The sequence below is a fragment of the Pelecanus crispus genome, chromosome 4 (genome assembly GCF_030463565.1).
Source record: "Pelecanus crispus isolate bPelCri1 chromosome 4, bPelCri1.pri, whole genome shotgun sequence".
Lineage (NCBI taxonomy): Eukaryota > Metazoa > Chordata > Aves > Pelecaniformes > Pelecanidae > Pelecanus > Pelecanus crispus.
The window spans coordinates 60,146,937-60,164,969 of NC_134646.1; the positions used below are offsets into that span (position 1 = coordinate 60,146,937).

An 18,033-nucleotide genomic window follows, 5' to 3' on the forward strand; every position below is an offset into this window, starting at 1 on the left:
GAGCTGGGGAAAGAGCACAACCGCACTGGCCTCTCAGAGGGTTTAAAAAGCTCCGCGAATGCACAGACACGATGCACTTTTATCACCTCTGGGTCTAGAGTTACCTCAGAAACCTAAACACAGTGCTGTGTCATGTAGCTATCCTGCACAAGTGCAATAACTAAAACTGCCCATAACCTATATCCAGGGGATTGAACCAGGTATAGACATAGATGTTATTTATAGAAACTCTTTCAAAGAGGAGTAAAAAAAAAAAGAGCGAGCGCTACTACTTGCTGCAGGAAAATTGAATTTTGCAATGGCATGCTGCAGAAGTTCCGTTACTGCTCACGAGACTTGACTCTTCCTACTCCCTCTGCTGAGCAATTAAATGCTAGCGACATACAGCTAAAAATACAAAATTGATTAGTAAGTAATTTATAAAAAAATTAAGACAACTTCACTAGGGAACTCTGTCATTCCCAGTATATCTAATTCTATTTATAATACCAATATTCACAGGTATATGATACATTTAAGAAAATTCTTGTACTGATACAGCTGATAAAATGTCTCTTCTACCACAGACTACCATCATTCACTTTTCATAAATATTTTGTGATCAAATGATGATGTTATCACTGAACACGAAAAAAGCATACAAGCATTTCATTGTACCCAAGAGGATCATATTTTGACACAGACACGGAAAAACTGAACAACCCGGTGAGTGACATTTCTGAGGTGTTTCAGAGGAGCTCTCATGCTTTGGGATGAAGGACGGGACCCACATAGCCTCTCGGCACCATCCTGCTGCAGCCACATGCATTCGTGTGGGCAGAGGTGTCTTTCTGCAGGACCACAGAGCCTCTCCATGTGCTGGCTCTGCTGCAGGTGCCTACAAGGGAAGGTCACACAGCACCTGCTGGTCCACCGCCACAGGCAATGAAGCCTTCAAGGGAAGTAGGGAAAAACCTTGCTGTGTAGGGGCTGTGGTTATCTCTGTCCCCAGATCCAGGCTGGTGTGAAGACTCTGTCTCGTTAACTCCTGAAAACTGAAGAATGCTGTCTACTTGCATTGGTGTTTTTATTACCCCATGCGTCTAGCTACCCAGGACTTAAAGTGAACTTCCCCATTTGGGATTTAGAAGCCTTAGTCCATGATGGAAAGTTAAATATTGTGATTGCAGTTGCAGTTATGAGCACATCAGTAACAGAGGACAAAGCAAGACCTCATTTCTGCTAACCAAGGTATCCATTTAACGAAGACACAAGTGCAGCTGACTATATAGTGTTATCAAACACCTATTAGGCACGAAAATAAATTAGTTCAGTTTGTGGCAGACAGGATTTTTATCTCATAAACTAGGATATCAGTCCAAGTATGTCTTTAATTAGGACCATACAAGCCAGAACTAGCCACATTGCCTATTTCTGTGTTCTGCTGTGGCAGAACCTTAGAGCCCTACCAAACCCTAAAAATACAATAACTAGGAACTCCTAAAACACAGAACATCACAACTACTACAAGAATTCAAACTCCAAAGGAAGTTACAGTAGAAGTTTATTGACCCTTCTGGTAAATTAAATCAAAATGTAGGCCAGTTAACACTACTTGTACACAAAATCACGTGAAATATCGTGACTGTATTTTCTATGAAAACGTGACAAAACAAGCTGTCTGGAACCAGCAAGAATGCAGAGATATCGGGAAGAATCAGGTTAGAACTAGAGTTTAAATTCTGTAAAATCACTCAAGAATGAAATTGGTTGCAGCATCAATAGCCACATGTAGAAATTGCCTGACACATCTTTCAAACTTCCATGACTGAAATTGTACACGTATCATTGACTTTAAAATTTTCATACAATGATTTCCTCATCAAAGCTAGCGTTTTCTGTTGTTGTGAGTGGTAATGGTGGCATGACCTTGGGCTGCCACAGCTAAGTGCCTTGCATGCTATGCCAGCATAGTACTACAGCCAGAACACTGTTCTGACACGTTAAGTCATCTGCCTCATCTGGCAGCTATATAATGCTATACTCGAGCCAGCTATTACAACCAAATATCAGGGTGGATCAGTAACTGTCAGAGAAACCTTGGAAGTGTTGCAAGAAATAGTGTTAAGTATTCCTGCTAGTCATTTTTCTAGAGTTATTACTGCTCATTTGGGATGTAAAATAAGCTCCCGTCACTCACAGACACTGAAAAGTGCATGGGTGTCTGGAGGATGGGAGACACGGACACTAGATTTGTAACCACATCCCGAGCAGAGTTCCCTTCTAGCTGCTTTGAAGCTTTGCTGCTCTCACTTCTCACCCTAAGCCTTTTTCCCTTCAGGTAGTCTAGCCCCTCCTTCCATGTGTGGTTCAAGGCAAGGCTGTCAATCTGGAACAGACGTCCTTACTCTACAAGTGTTTCTTGTAATAAATCAAAGAACAAAGACTTGTCCTACCAGATATGTACAAATCAGAAGTTTAACCCTGCTCTCCTGTAGCTTGGCCAACAACCCTCAACCACAAGAAAGCTTACACTTTAATCTCAGTTCAATCAGTGGGTTTTTGAAGATGAAGGAAAGTGTTACTTGGATTTAGAAAAAAAGTTTATTTTGTGCCAAGCATGCAGTGAGTAGAAATGGACAAGTTTAAGCTAGCTAGTGAAAAATTAAAACAAAGCCAAAATCTCTCCCCACCGTCACCACCTCGCCCTGATCTTTTTAAAGTTGCTGTCTGTATTTTTTTTTTGTTGGCTGATCAGAGCAAAGGTATAATTAGAGCTATAACAAGCCAATAATTTCTAAATGCTCAAAGATTGGTTAAAATAAAGTGATGTTACTCACTGACAAATTAATCCCCCTATATTGAAATCTGCACAAATATTGTTTTAAAACAAAACATTTACTTTGCCAACTTCTGATTCAAAGAGCTAGAGGATACAACTTCTCAGCATTTGTAATGTGCTCAACTGTTCTGTATAATGGAAAGAAAACACGACCTAATGGCTGACTGGTAGGACTGCGGTGAGGAGACGATTCTCACATTATTGCTGGCATTGCCACTGACTGATCAGTCAGTCTTTGGGCCTTTGCCCCAGTTTTTCCAGCTTCAATAAGAAAGGTGTGCTTTACCTACCACCTCTCTTAGCAGCACATCGCTCCACAAACACCAGTGGGATATTTTGGTCTTGCTTATAGGCCAAATTTATCCCTTCTAGTCTTAAATCACAGGCAAAATTTCATAAACGACTTGGAGCAAAGGTAAGTCTCTTGTAAAATCTGCCCTCAAAAATCTAAGCACTCTACCTATACACTACAGACACAAGTATATTTCCTTGATAGTATTTTTCTTTATCATCCTTCCTACCTGCTGCAGCTTTTTGCATTTCATTTCATAGTAGATTTAGGCAGGAGTTACATATGTTTCCCAATCAGTCTCTGATGTCCAATTGTTATTCGATTCACCTATAGATGGGGTTCTTCTCTATCAAAAAGACAACCGACACTGAGGTCTCACCCATATGAAATCATCCCTGCACTTCTCTAGCTCCCCCAAAACCTCAATCATATTAGCGTTTTAAGCGGGGCAACTTGACTAAACTGTTTTCCAAACTTCAGGCCAACAGAGCTGCTGAAGTACAGCTGCACAGCATCTTCCCGTATTGCAGACAACGCCTGAGGCCAGCCGGACAGATTTAGAGCAGGGCTACAGAGCTTCAAAGGGAAGCCTGCCAGGCAGAGAGAAGACAGGACTAGTCCATTTGACAACTGAACTGAAACAGCAGGGCAGCAGCCGTAAGAGGGACAGAGGAGGAGGAAGGGGTACACAAAGAACAGGAGAATCAGAAGGGGAGGACAGGAGGGCCAAAGGTAATGTATATATGAAAAGGAATATATACTTCACAAAAGAGACTCAGGGCAGAAAATGAATGAATAAAATACAAACCCAAAACAAATCTCAGAGCAACTAGAGGGAAAAAAACCCTAGAAACAGCATCACTTAACAGGCAGAGGAACTAGTGCCTGTGAATCTTATTCAAAGCCTGGGAAGAACATAGCTAACAAGAACTGTATCAATAAAGGAAAGTATACAAATAAAGGCAGTGAAAGCAAGTTCAGAAAAGGCTTTGAAAACTTGCTCAATTTGTAAAAGTTTTCTCAAGGCAAAAGAAACAGAGTTTTTTCTTCTGCTCCAGACAGCTCTGCTTCTTCATCTCAGCTGCTTTTCTATCCCTGTTTCTGTCATCTTCTCCTCCTCTCCTAAAAATTCAGTAGGGTTAAGCATCAGACAAAAACTATAGCCCTGGTTTCTCCTCATGGCAGATGATACAGTGGCAGCTTCACAAGGCTTGCTTTCTTCCAAGAATGTGTAGCTTGGAAGCCCCGTCCTGCTGGGGCAAAAAGCAAACCCCTTCTTCCCTTCTGGAGGGCTCACAGTGACAGCTAGAGTTATTCAGCATCCTACCCAGCCACACTTATGAGGAGCGGGACAAGCCCAGAGGCTCTTTTCTTTCCTAATTTGGATTCCCAACCTTCCTAGGAGGTGTTATACCTTCAGAGAGGAGTTTAGTGTTTCAGGCTCTGCAGATGCAGGCTGACATCACTGTGTTAGTTGTCCAGAAACTGAAGTAAAATAGGTACAGGGAGAAGGCTGACTGAAGTGAGTCTAGCGTAGCTGCCTAATTCTCAGAGATAAGACCCCAGACTGATCACATCCATATCAGGCTGCCCATAGCAGTGCTGGTCTGTGCCCCAACACACACAGTGAAGAAGCGAAGCGTCAATGTCATGCCCCATCTCTGTAATGTGGCATCTAAGCCCTTCCCATCCATGAACCAGGGCCCTCCTGTATGCTCAATAGAGTCACAGAATCATAGAATTGTTTAGGTTGGAAAAGACCTTTAAGATCATCCAGTCCAACTATTAACCTAACATTACCAAGTCCACCACTAAACCAGTTAAGGGTAGAGTAGCAACCCCACCCCTCGCTTGGTGGCTGGATCATTTATAATGAAAGCAAAAACTAGGAATCATTAAGATTGGAAAGGATCTCTAAGATCATCAGTCCAACCATCAACCCAACACCACCATGTCCACTAAACTGCGTCCCAAAGTGTCACGTCTACCCGTTTTTTTAACTCTTCCAGAGATGGTGACTCCACCACCTCTCTGGGCAGCCTGTTCCAATGCTTGACTACCCTTTCTGTAAAGAAATTTTTCCTAATATCCAACCTAAACCTCCCCTGGTGCAGCTTGAGCCCATTTCCTCTTGTCCTATTGTTATCTACTTGGGAGAAGAGACCAACACCCACCTCACTCAACCTCCTTTCAGGGAGTTGTAGAAAGCAATAAGGTCTCCCCTCAGCCTCCTCTTCTCTAAGCTAAACAACCCCAGTTCCCTCAGCCGCTCCTCATAAGGCCTGTGCTCCAGACCCTTCACCAGCTTCGTTGCCCTTCTCTGGACACGCTCCAGCACCTCAATGTCTTTCTTGTACTGAGGGGCCCAAAACTGGACACAGTATTCAAGGTGCAGCCTCACCAGTGCCGAGTACAGGGGCACAATCACCTCCCTGCTCCTGCTGGCCACACTATTCCTGATACAAGCCAGAATGCTGTTGGCTGCCTTGGCCACCTGGGCACACTGCTGGCTCATGTTCAGCCGGCTGTCAACCAGCACCCCCAGGTCCTTTTTGGCCAGGCAGCTTTCCAGCCACTCTTCCCCAAGCCTATAGCTAAATTACTGCCCATGTCTTAGTCTAAGGCATGGAGACCTGGAAAATTAAAACACAGCACTTGGGTAAAGAGAAGCAAACATCTAGAAGGAACAGAACCTGTAATCTTATCTTAGTCTGGCAAACTCCCTTCCAGCCACAGGCAGGTCTCCCTCTCTTTCCCCCATCACCCTCAGTGCATTCCACTTGTTTCCCCATGTAAGATCCCTCTCAAAGCAGTCTTCTCTCCTTGCTCTGCCCTTGACATGCTTGACACACATGCCTTTGCTTGAAGCTGAAGCGCCAGGAGTAATTACAATGATTTGCACTACCCAGTCACATTACTGATGAAACTGTGAAGCTAGCGATATAAAATCCTTGGTTAGAGCAGAGAAACTCTGTCAATAGCACCATTTGGGTGCACACTCGTTCTCTCTAGAAGGCTTCATCATTAAGTGCACTGAAGCCTACAAACCGGGAGGTATTCTGCAAATGTCAGTCACAAGGAATCTGAGAATTCAGATGCAGCTGCCTCCTTTGCCAATATCACCACGAGGGCTAAGACACTGGAAGCAGAAACCAGACACAGAAAAATCTGCGTTCAGCTGGTCACATCATCCTCAAAGCTGCAGAAAGGGAAGGATGAGAGGGCATCAAACAGGTACAAACACCCCCAAGCTCTAACAGTGGTTTCTGTTGCTGAATTTCTTCTCAACTCTTCCACAGCTATACTGGTCTGGAAATCCTAAAAAAGGAGACAGTAACACTTTCATTTGGCTACTTTTCTGATTGCCATTGTGCTTCTAACCTGCAGCAAGCTGAGGCTCTTCTCTGTCCTCCAAATATTCCCATTACCAGCTCTCCTGTATCAGACACAATGCTTACGTGGCTTTTCCCTTACAGCCAATTCATTCTGACAGAAGCAGCCTCTGCTCTGCCATCCCTGCCTGCTTTCCTGCAAATCATTCACTTTTAACTCGGTACCAGTTCCCTCTGACAGGATCAAGTCTGTGCTCACAGCCCATCCCAGCTCCCATGCTTGCTGCAGGCTCTATGGCCTGGTTGTCCATGGCCAGAGACTGGCATGAAGCAGGGGAGTAAGATAAGACACAAGCCCTTTGGCATGAATGAACCATTACTCCCTGGGACACATCCCTGCCCGGTCCCTGTTATCCATCTGGCCAATGTTTGGATGAAATCTGAGATGAAAGCAAAAAATTACCATACTCCAACTCTCACCACATCTCTGATTCTTTTTGTTGTTACACAGAAAAGAACGGTGAGAATTCTCTCTCCTGCCACTTGTTTGCAACCTTTTTACATGCTTTATTTGCAGTCCGGTCCTTATTTCTTGTTTTGTTTTTACTATCTACTTTTATTACAGTTTCGTAGCATCTAGATTCCTGCTGTGATATGCTCTAGTTTTATTCCTGCCTTTTTCTCTGGGGAAGAGGGGGAGAGAAAGATGAAAAGGTAAAATTAATTTGTTTCTTTGATAAGGCAGTTAAGAAGCATGTTGGCCCCTCTGAGCATTTCAATAGCTTATTCCCTTTTCTAATATTTCTGAGGGGAATGAAAGCTGAATGCTCAAAACTGCCAGCACAGCCACATCCTCCTCTTTGAAAATTGAAAACTGAGACTAATTACGATGGCTCGCACAGTCCAATTATGTTGCTGATCTAATCAGCTAACATCAGGAGAAGCGCTGAATAAATCTGCACAATAGCTGGGAGACAGAGTCGATTTCTCCCTGGCCCAGCACATTTAAAGCATGCTTATCGGCTGCATGACATCCAAAAAAAAAGAGAGGCTGGCTGCAAAAAGTTTTTTGAATCTTCCCTTCCTATTTCTCTACCCACGTCCCAAAGAAAGAAGCCTTTAATTTACAAAAGGATTTGAGCTTTCTTTTAACTGGTCCAGGCACACCCTCTTGAAATAAAGCAAACATAAGCACTCGGGTTTCATTAGTTAGTGATTAAATACATTATGAGGCAGAAAATTGGCAGAGAAAGCAAGGCTGGTTTGTTCATGTTGGTCTTACTGTTGGCTCTTTGTGCACACTCTGAGTGGCAGGCCTCTGTAAACTGAGCTCAACACTTGTGGGGTCCTTCTTCAACTCTACTGAGGGCCTGTTCCCTCTGGCTACTCCGTCAGATGTCAGAGATCTGCTTGGCGAAGGAGTAAATATTACTGTTGTACACTCTTTATCCTTCTCTTCCATGCCGTTGAAATTTTCTCCATTCATGCTGACTTTTCCATCTACCTGTAGAATACAGATAAATAAATATGCTGAGGCAATTAGTGTTCAAAGGAATTTAGGAAATCAGGACTTCAACATGATATTACAATTGTTAACACAGTCTGTGCCATCACTGAAGGACAGAGCCAAGCACGCATTTCATTCAACAGGCCAAGATAGAAGAAAACCCTATTCCAGGGGGAGTCATAAACAAAATACAGACAGAAGGTAATAATTTTTCTGGATTCCCTGGTTTCCCACATTTTTTTCTCTCAGTAACATACAGATACCCTTTGTGTGCATCACAGATCAATGGATTTTAAAAGAACAACGAAGATTTATGTTAAATTTAGACCAAAACTGCTGGGTTTTGTATTGCCTCATGCAAGACACAAGCAGGTTCTCCAGGACTAATTATACTGATGAACTGCTATGTACCCTGACAACCTCACCACAGTATTAGTATTCTGCGCTTCGTGAAGCACTGCCATGTGAACTTTGAAGGGTCAGGAGCAGCAGAGTTCATCCACTTGTTTTACTCTTCGTAACAGGGAACCAAGGAACCAACAAATAAACCTGGGCATTCCACCTTCTCCATGAGGCGATAAAATAAACAGCTGCTTTCCCAGAAAATGATTTTATGAAGTCTCCATGAAAAGGAGAGCACAGAAACAGTTTAACTACTTTGTTCTCAGGGTCAAGCTAGCTCCTTGGTGGGCACATATTCCCACTAAGGAACCCTTAAAAAAGGAAGAAAACACAAAATAATCTCTAGCTTCTTCCTTTGCACTGATACAGCTTCCTCTCGGGACTTTAATACTTCGTAATTATGTTCTGAATGGAGGTGGCATGTAAAGACTTCTTCCTTTAATTTGGAGAGCTGTTTGTAGAAGCCGTGGTATACCTGAAAAAAGTCTTACTACAAAGAACTCACAAGCTATTCACCATAAGAGGGCCCAGCTGGAGAGAGACCAGGAGAGGACCAGGTATCAGTAACACAATATTGTTCCTGCCTAGCTACAGCACAGATGTTTATAGGCTTGTCAGCAGGGGTGAGTTTTAAATAGATTTGAAGCAGGGCTTTACTACTCTGCGCACAGAGATCCTTCCTTGCAAAACAGTCATCACGGGAGACAACGCAAAGGTGAGGGAGTAAATACAGACAGGCTCTTCTCTGCTAGTCATTGGACTTTGGGGAAATAATAGCATAGATCAGTGATTTCTTAGAGAAACTATCTGGGATATATATGGTGATTAGTCATTTCAGGTTTCTCCACGGGTACTGCATAAACAAAAAACACATGTAAAAACAAGCTCAGAGGTAAGCCATTCCATGGGAACTTTTCACTTATTTCACTGTTACTGAAAACTGATGCAACAAGTGTCAAAACTGCTTTATCAAACTGAAATACAGTTTAAGAAAACAAAGTTCTTCCCATCTCATGCTCCCTGGCCCACTCCTTATTTCACCATTTATGTATCTTCAGTACTTTACTTCTTGAGTAAACAGCTTGGATACCTCAAGAGCGGCACTCCAACTTAGTATATGTCATCAGTGCTAAGTTGAGGGCAAACTCCTCCCATTGACTTCTTGTGTACACGCATCCAGAGATCTGTTCTCTGTCTGAGGGTGATTAACTAAGGGACCATCTCCGAGGTGCTGGGCATCTTCAGCTCTTACGGACGTGCAGGGAGGTGAAGGCAGTTAGCACCTCACACAATCAGCTCCCAGGCAGAGGAGAAACAGCCTGGCTCCGCAAGTGGCTGCACCCCTTCTGACTGCTTTTCAGATGAAAAGGTTCCCTCCCTTTCCTCACTGCTATTATCCACTCAACACAGTACCACTCTTAGGGTTTATTTCCAAATGCAAGTGTGAGCAGATGCTGAGCCCCAGGTCTTCCAGGACTGTGTGCTGGATTATCTACTAGAGAGGCAGGTCATGAAAGATCTCAGAAATAAAAAAGCCAGGAAAACACTGGCAGGCCGCACCATACATTTTAGTGTCTCTGTTTAGACTAAGACGTTTCTCTATTTATATTAGGGAGGAAAACCAAATGTTTGAATGATCAGGACAGATGCCCTGGCTGCAGAGTTAAACAAACATACTCCTTTCCTCCTGATCTGGAGCAAGTCAACACATTGTCACCAGAGACAAGAATCATCGACAGACTAGTGTTTCAAGGGAAAATAATGCTACAGCTACATGTGCTAGGGAATGATTCCTACTGAGACAAATCACATTCTTCCACATCAAGCAAACAAGATCTAGACAGACTTTCAGTGGTGGTTGGTGGGGGGTAGAAGCATCTATGGGTTAGTTTCACCCCACGTGAACTATATATGCATTAACATGAAGGTGATACACACATATATCTTGGTCCTCTGAGGAAAAAAGTGGCATGGATCAGAAAAAACCCAAAGACACATGATTCACTGATGACTAAAAGGTAAACTCTAGGGGAATACCAACTGAGGTATAGGAGAAATAGGAACCAACAGTTTCACATTTCAACTAGGAAATGTGGTGGGGGGGTTTCCACAAGAGCTGGGACAGACTTCAAGAAATTACAGACATCACAACATGCTTTTTCACTATCTGTACCATAGAATCATAGCATCATAGAATCACAGAATCCTAGAATGCTTTGGGTTGGAAGGGACCTTTAGAGGTCATCTAGCCCAACCCCCCTGCAGTGAGCAGGGACAGCTTTAACCAGATCAGGTTGCTCACAGCCCCACCCAACCTGACCTGGAATGTTGCCAGGGATGGGGCCTCTACCACCTCTCTGGGCAACCTGTTCCAGTGCTTCACCACCCTCATTGTAAAAAATTTCTTTCTTATGTCTAGTCTAAATCTATTCTTCTTTAGTTTAAATCCATTATTCCTTGTCCTGTCACAACAGGCCTTGCTAAAAAGATTGTCCCCATCCTTCCTGTAGGCCCCCTTTAAGTACTGAAAGGTCGCAATAAGGTCTCCCCGCAGCCTTCTCTTCTCCAGGCTGAACAACCCCAACTCTCTCAGCCTGGCCTCATAGGAGAGGTGCTCCAGCCCTCGGATCATTTTGGTGGCCCTCTTCTGGACCCGCTCCAACAGGTCCATGTCCTTCTTGTGCTGAGGGCCCCAGAGCTGGACGCAGTGCTCCAGGTGAGGTCTCACCAGAGCAGAGCAGAGGGGCAGAATCACCTCCCTCGACCTGCTGGCCACGCTTCTTTTGATGTGCTGGCTATGCTTCTTTTGATGCTTTATACCAGCTTTATACCAAGCGGACTTATTTTTTAAAAGTAAACCACCTGAATACACATGGTAACAATGGTACTGGGACATCATCAGGGCTGCAGGGACCCCTGCATGCCACTAGCGAAGTATCAGATAGCAACGGCAGACACAAGGGGACACGAACTCTACAGGCTGGGGACACCCATGCCAGTAGGCTTCACACTGCTTACAACAAGTCTACAATGAGACTTGGGGCAACTCCAGTTTTGGTATAGGCACTGTGAGAAGAAGATTTCTTCAAACTTGACTTATTCTGGCCTGTTCTCTCTAACACGCCGCAGTTCTTTCCTTTTTACATCGTTGGTTCAGTATCTTACTCCCATTCTCCACACCCACCCAATCCAAAGATATACTCCTCAGGTTTTCTATCCCAGTTTTCAGTCTCTTCTCCTGTCCCCTCACCCCACAAATCTCATAGCTGGCTCCTTATTCCAGACAGCCCTGCTTTTATCTAAGCTCTTTTACTTCTTTTATTCCCATAATCTTTGCATAGTTCTTGCAACCCAATGCAGTCACTCCCCCTCTCTCACCAGCAATCCCCAGTTACACTGCTGCCCCAGTACCAATCTCTTTCCCTAAACCTGCATGGACAGCCTATATCTCCTCTTTATGCCAGTGAAGCAGCTTTCATCCCTGGTGAGAAGCATGTTTAGGACAGAGAGTATCTTTGGGCAAGCTGGCTCTTGACTCTGAAGGAGTAGGGACCCTCCACACTGAATACATGAATGCTACAGTGTTTCAAAGGCTTATGACTTGGCTGAATGGGACAGACTTGTTTGGGTATGGCAAAAATCAGACCCCTGACACAAAAGCCAGTTCAGGTCTTGCTCCAAAAGTCAGGGCCTCCATGCTCCCTGCCCCTTCCCTTTTGTTTAAAAACAAAAAAACATGACAACATACTCTTTCTTAACCTCTTTCTCAGAAAATGTCTTGCTTTTTTCTTAGAGGCCCCCCTTTCCCTGTCTTTCCCCAAATTTAGCCTGAGGAAAAATGACCAGCACAAATATTCCAGTCTGAACAGGTCAAGTTTCTAAGAAGGTTGGTAACCTAGAAGAGAACACTAGACTGAGCAGCACAGAGCACAAAGCTGAGTTTTTAACATCAGAATGCTGCAACCATTTTCTACTTAATTGCATGAAACATTTGTATGTTCAGATGATTTAGTCAGGTTCTCTTTCCCTCCTGATTGACTTTGGGGAGTGCAATGTATCCTACCTTAAAGTTCTTTAAAACTTCCTGTGTATTTTTGGGTTGTGAGTAAGGCTTGGGTGTCAGCACAGGCACAGCCTTGGAGACAACGCTTTTGCTGGGAGATGTGCAGCCTGTTGAACTGCTGGGCTCTAGTTCAGCGGTGGGAACAATAGTTGCTTCAATGGTGGCAGTGAATTTTGGAGCAGGCAGCGACTGTTGCCTTAAATATCTCAGAGGATTTGGGTCTTTCAGTGGGGAATTTGGCTCCACTGAATGGCTTCTTTCCAGAATTTTTGGCATCTGCAAACGCTCAAGGACAGCTTCACTGATAGTGAATCTTTCGATGTACTGCTGGAGTATGCTCTCAGCCTCCTCCTGTGACTTTGCATTCTTGTATGCCTCATGAAGCTCCCGCTCTCTTCTCTCTCTGCAAGGGAGGCGACACAAGAGAGACCACTGCATTAAGATTAACGCTGGAAATCACTCCTATTTCCTCTGCTCCATCAACATCATTCCCTCTCCTTCACCCCAGGCCTGCAGGCATAGCTGCCCACAGTTACCTATCACCTATGGAGCACACAGCATTTTCAGACACGCCACTGCACTTCAGTAAAACAACGTACTTCTCTTCCACAATTTCTCGGTAGGTTTTGATGCTTTTTCTGCGCTCATTAGTTCCATCTCCAGACAATAACCTTTCCATTTTCTTTCTCTCAGCTTCTTTTTTTATTAAATCCTGTGAAGCGCTCCTTCGACGACTCTTCCACCGAGCCAGGTCCTGCGAGAGAAGGAAGGCACCTGAATGCAGAGTTGCAAATAGCTAAAAACTGGCCACAGAAACCAATGAACCCAGTCAGCCACTTTGCAGTGCTTGTTCCTGGCTGTGGACCAGGCTCCCATCACCTGCAGGCAGTGATGTTTAGTTTGAAGAGAAAAGGAGATTATGCCATAAAATGAAGATGCAGCCTGACTGACTTTTCTCCTAACGGCAGGGTCCAGTAAGGATTTCATAGCTCCACTGGTGTATTTTCTTTTTGGCTTTGTAGTGCTGCAGAAGCATGCTAGGTAATAACACCAGGAAATTTGGCCTAAAAGGACCAGTCAGGGCACTCATTTTCACTTGGGCCAACATTAGGGACAAAACCTGATTCCCCAGGAAGATGAAGCAGAAAAATTATGTTTGGTGAAGAATTTTAATAATCAGATGTGTGGGAGGCAGGAGTTCATTGGACGAAGGGATGTTGTTTCACCATTAACTACAGCTGCACTGATAGTGTGCCTTGGAGAGCTGATAGTCCCATACTTTGCCCATGCTATCAGCCAACTACATGCAAGCGTGGTTGACCCATGGGTTGGTTTGGATTTTTTTGACAGAAAAATCCAGTGCAGCATCCAAACTTAAATTCTTCCTCACGGGCACCCTCCAATATTTTGGACCCAGATCTGAGCAACACAGGTTAGGGACTAAAGTGGATCACACCTGGTTGGTGTGAGACATGACAGAGCAAAAAGTCTATGGTTTGTATCCAGCTATATAGATATGTCCTTGTTGAAGTAATGATCTTATTCTTTTTGGAATCTGTCTGCCCAAAATTGTCCAGAAGATCCACTGATTCTGGTTCTTTACCTTTCTTGCAAAAGCAGCCTGACGCTAAAACAGAGAGCCACAGAAGATACCTGTTACAGGCACCTATGTCTTGCATCCTGCTTGGGTTATGAATTCACAAGTCCTGGAGGGTACAGAAACACTATCTTTCTCACAGTAAAAGTACTGCAGTAAAGAATTTTCCTAAGCTGTAAAACTTCTTTGCAGCCGACTAGTAAAGGAGCAAAATTTTACGTATAAAAAATAACCTCTGAAGACCTTCTGCAAAGAAAAATAACTTCCTAGGAAACTGTAGGGGCACATTTGTCATTAACTTTACAACATCAGGAGATTAATATACAGATTATATTTCATGCACTCTACGAATTCTGGTTTTAATAAAAAACTCAGTTTATTTAATAAAATACTCAGTTCAAAGGCTATTTCATTAATTACATGGTTTTCCAAATATTTTAATTGCATTTTTATTGGTAAACAGCAGAAGGTACTGCAAGCATAACTTATTTTATTAAAACCAGGAACAAACCTTGTCACTTTTAATTTAGCTTAAAACCACAAATTATTGACGTTACACTCAAGGGAATGCTTGTTAAAGTATTTCTTCACATGACCTACATATATCAGTCTATAATCCCCTTCTTGAAACACAGGCCTTTCATTTTCCTCAGTTACTAATTATTCTCATTGAAGTACCAAAGCATTTCTTTATTCAGCTACTCCCACTATTGCCTATTGTTTGGAAATTAGTTTTTCATTAGCAAATTTCATAACATAAATCCTCCTCCTTTTTTTATAAATAAAAACCAGTCATGTTTATCTTTTCCAGCTCTGATGCTTTCGAATAACAATAATAAAAAAAAAGCCATAAAACTGTTAATTGTTGGCAAATTTACAGCATGGGCATATAAAAAATATCTGACCACGCATGCAGTGTCGTCTCCATAAAGCCCTCTGAGTGCCAAGGACATTCCAGTAAGGGCATTTTTAGTGGCTCTTCAGAACTTTGTGTTCTGAAGGTGCTGAGGGCCTGGAAAACTTATGCATTTTAGCTCAGGGGATTCTCCATTCAACAGCAAAGAATTCTCAAACCTCTTGAATGCCTTTGGACTCATTCTTATCTCTGCTGGGAAATTATGGCTTCCCACACATACAGACCTCTCAGCTGAAATCCTTCATTGTTCCTCTAAGAGAAGTTATTTCTTAGTTGTATATACTGTTCTTTATTGGACTTTTCCTTGAATTTTCTGCCAAAAACTCTCTCTGAGATGTTTCACAGTAGCTGTCCTTATAATGGGAAATTACTGTACTAGCTGCTTGAAGACATGTGTTGTGGTTTTTTTTAAATTAAAAAAAATGCCCCAAATTCCTCATTTAAAATCAGTCTTTAGGAATGAACAGGATTGATACTAAAACTCCTGATACTAACTTACCTGCAAATCATCTTTTTCTGTCCTTACTAATTTGCTGAAGATAATGCCAAATGCCAGGACAGCTTAGAAAAAACATTGAGGAAATAGGGTTTGGAAAGGACTTGTAACCCAAGCAGGGTGTAGCTAACTTGAAGGGTAACTTGTTTGCTTGGACAAGATGGAAAATGTTAGTGTTTTCTGTATCTACGCAAATTTATTAAAGCCAAGTCCAACCTATTTATTCACTGTCCTGCTTAGTCTTGTATTTTGTCGCTTTAGGCATTTACTAATTATAAAAGAGAAATCAGCAGTTAGAAGCTGTTCTGCTTCCATTTTTACCTAATCACAGTTTAATTACATTTTTTTAAAAAACAAAATACATGGTGCACAGGCAGAGGCACCAGAAGACCAGAAGACCTGGTATTCTGTAATTTACATGAAATTATGAACTTTTATGCTTTTAGCAACAATCTACTGGGGAAAAAAAAAAAAAAGGAAAAAAGCTCCTGATTATTTTAGTGCTAGAGAACAACTGTGGATTTAGCGGGTTGCGCTTTTTTGCCTAGCTAGCTGGCCTCAATGCCAGCACTGCAGACAATGTTGCATACTCACGTCCTGCCATCTGGTCTCATCCTCTTTCAGCTGGTTGTGTACGTTCTGCAGTTTCTCATGGCGAGCTTTGCTATGAGGCTGAGTCACAGCTTCTTCTTCACATCTCATGTCAAACATGCTCATGCTCCTAAGCAAGGGGGAAATAAGAAGAAATGCAGCATTATTCAGAGGCCTGTATTTCCTCAGCTTGTTAGAGCTAAAGCCACATGAGGGTGCTACAGCAGAATCAGACACCTGCACCGTTATGAAGCTCCCAAAGCAGCTGTCCCCTAGAAGGACCAGTTAGCATCCCTATGGCTCCCACACAGTACTTCAGGCATTATACTCCTCAACTTTCTCTTGTTTTTCTTAGTTGACTGCAACTTTGCTTCTCACTAAGAAGCATTACTAACATTACACCTCCATCAATAGCTCTTATTAAAATCACTCTATTCAGAGCAGAGTTCAGAACATTTTACTTTCTGAAGATTTGTTTCCCAGTGAGTTTTCAAGACCCCTCCAATTAACACCACAGACAGAAGTTTCCACTTCAGTGTAAAACAAGAGAGGCTTGAGAAGTATATTAGGGGCAGCATGGCTGGCTAAATGCTATTGCTACAAAACCAGGGAGAGCCTGCCCAGAGAAGTACATGCAGCGCAAAGAGCATGGTACTTCCTCCTCTCCCCTCCCTACCTCAAAGACACTCAATGCTATCAGCACCAACTTATTAATACAGCTAACCTAACAAGGAAAAGCTGACGTTCAGGACAAAACAGTTTCTTTCTACATGTTCTATTTCTGCCCCCGACCTTTGGAGAGTTAAAGGACAAAAAGGTCATGGTTTGATATTATACATTCATTCATATTACGTAAAGATCTTCACATGAAGATAACGTACTTACTACTCCCCCCTACTACCTATTATTAGTAAAACATGACCTCAGTTGTGCCATTAAAAGCAAAAAGCAAAAAAAAGAAAGCCATGCAGTTCCACATGAAGTGATTTCACAGCAGTCTTCAAATGATCATCTGTAGCTTTAGGTGAGCCAACGAGCCAACTAGCAGAAGCAGCACCCAATGAAGATAAAATAGTAGGCGACTGTGTCCACAGTAATCATAGTGAATAGACACAGAAAGCTGTGCATATACATATTTAGCCAACATTTGTATTCAGGCAAGCAAAGATGGGAATGAATCACTCTCAAGGGAAAACTGAAAGGTCTGGACAGTGGATGGAAAAGGACATGCACAGATCCCATCCTGTTTGTGGGTATTTACTCAGAAATGAAGGACAGAATACACATCCTATCGCCTTTAAGCACAAACAGTGAGGTTAGCATATTAACATGCTTCACCCCTTAAAGAGTAATGAGGGATACGCTAATTTGGGTTTCTCTGTGGGTAGTTTAAGGGTTGCATTGCTCAGGATTGGATTGGAGCACTCCTAAACAACCGAACCTAAAGCGATGGCAAGTTTTGTTGTTTTTAAAACTAAAGGCATAGCACCTACTCTGGAACATGTAAATATCAGTCGTGTTTTGCAGACTGGTGAGTTAGGTTGGGAGGTGCTTAACTTGTAATAGAGGCACCCTTAAAGGGTTTATTCCATTTCAAGAGCTTTTGAAACTCACATTAAGGAAAGCGTTTAGTGTTAAGTATTTGTCACCTTGTGCCTACTGTGTCAAACTGGTTGCGTAGCTCCTTTCTTGTACCCCTCCCTCACATCAGAGAATTTTTCATTCACATACAGTAGAAGAAAACAGAAGACCTGAAATGGTGGTAACTGGTTCTAGTAGAATGCACGAGTACTCACCCTCTGCCATTTGGGATGGGAAAATAAAAATACTCTCTACCAAGAGTCCGCTGATGTCCTAATGAAAGGCTCATATTTATTCCCTGCATTTACTCGGGTCTCTCAGGGTGCACAGCGACAGCAAAACCAAACGTTTTATGGCTATTGACAAAGCAATAAAAAAGGTACTCTGGAAAAGGCTTCAGCCTAGGCCAGGAATCAAACTATACACTACAACCCC

The 18,033-nt window shown here is 42.8% G+C and overlaps 1 protein-coding gene across 1 annotated transcript in view; it reads right to left on the reverse strand.

The window, feature by feature from the left end:
- The window catches only part of LIMCH1 (LIM and calponin homology domains 1), a 70,751-nt gene that overhangs the window by 25,618 nt on the left and 27,100 nt on the right, over positions 1-18,033 (reverse strand). The window contains exons 12-15 of the mRNA XM_075709130.1: positions 16,021-16,147; positions 13,017-13,171; positions 12,418-12,820; positions 7,728-7,949 (exon numbers count right to left, since the gene is read on the reverse strand). Of these exons, the coding sequence (XP_075565245.1) occupies positions 7,728-7,949; positions 12,418-12,820; positions 13,017-13,171; positions 16,021-16,147 (907 nt within the window). The remainder of the gene's footprint in view (positions 1-7,727; positions 7,950-12,417; positions 12,821-13,016; positions 13,172-16,020; positions 16,148-18,033) is intronic.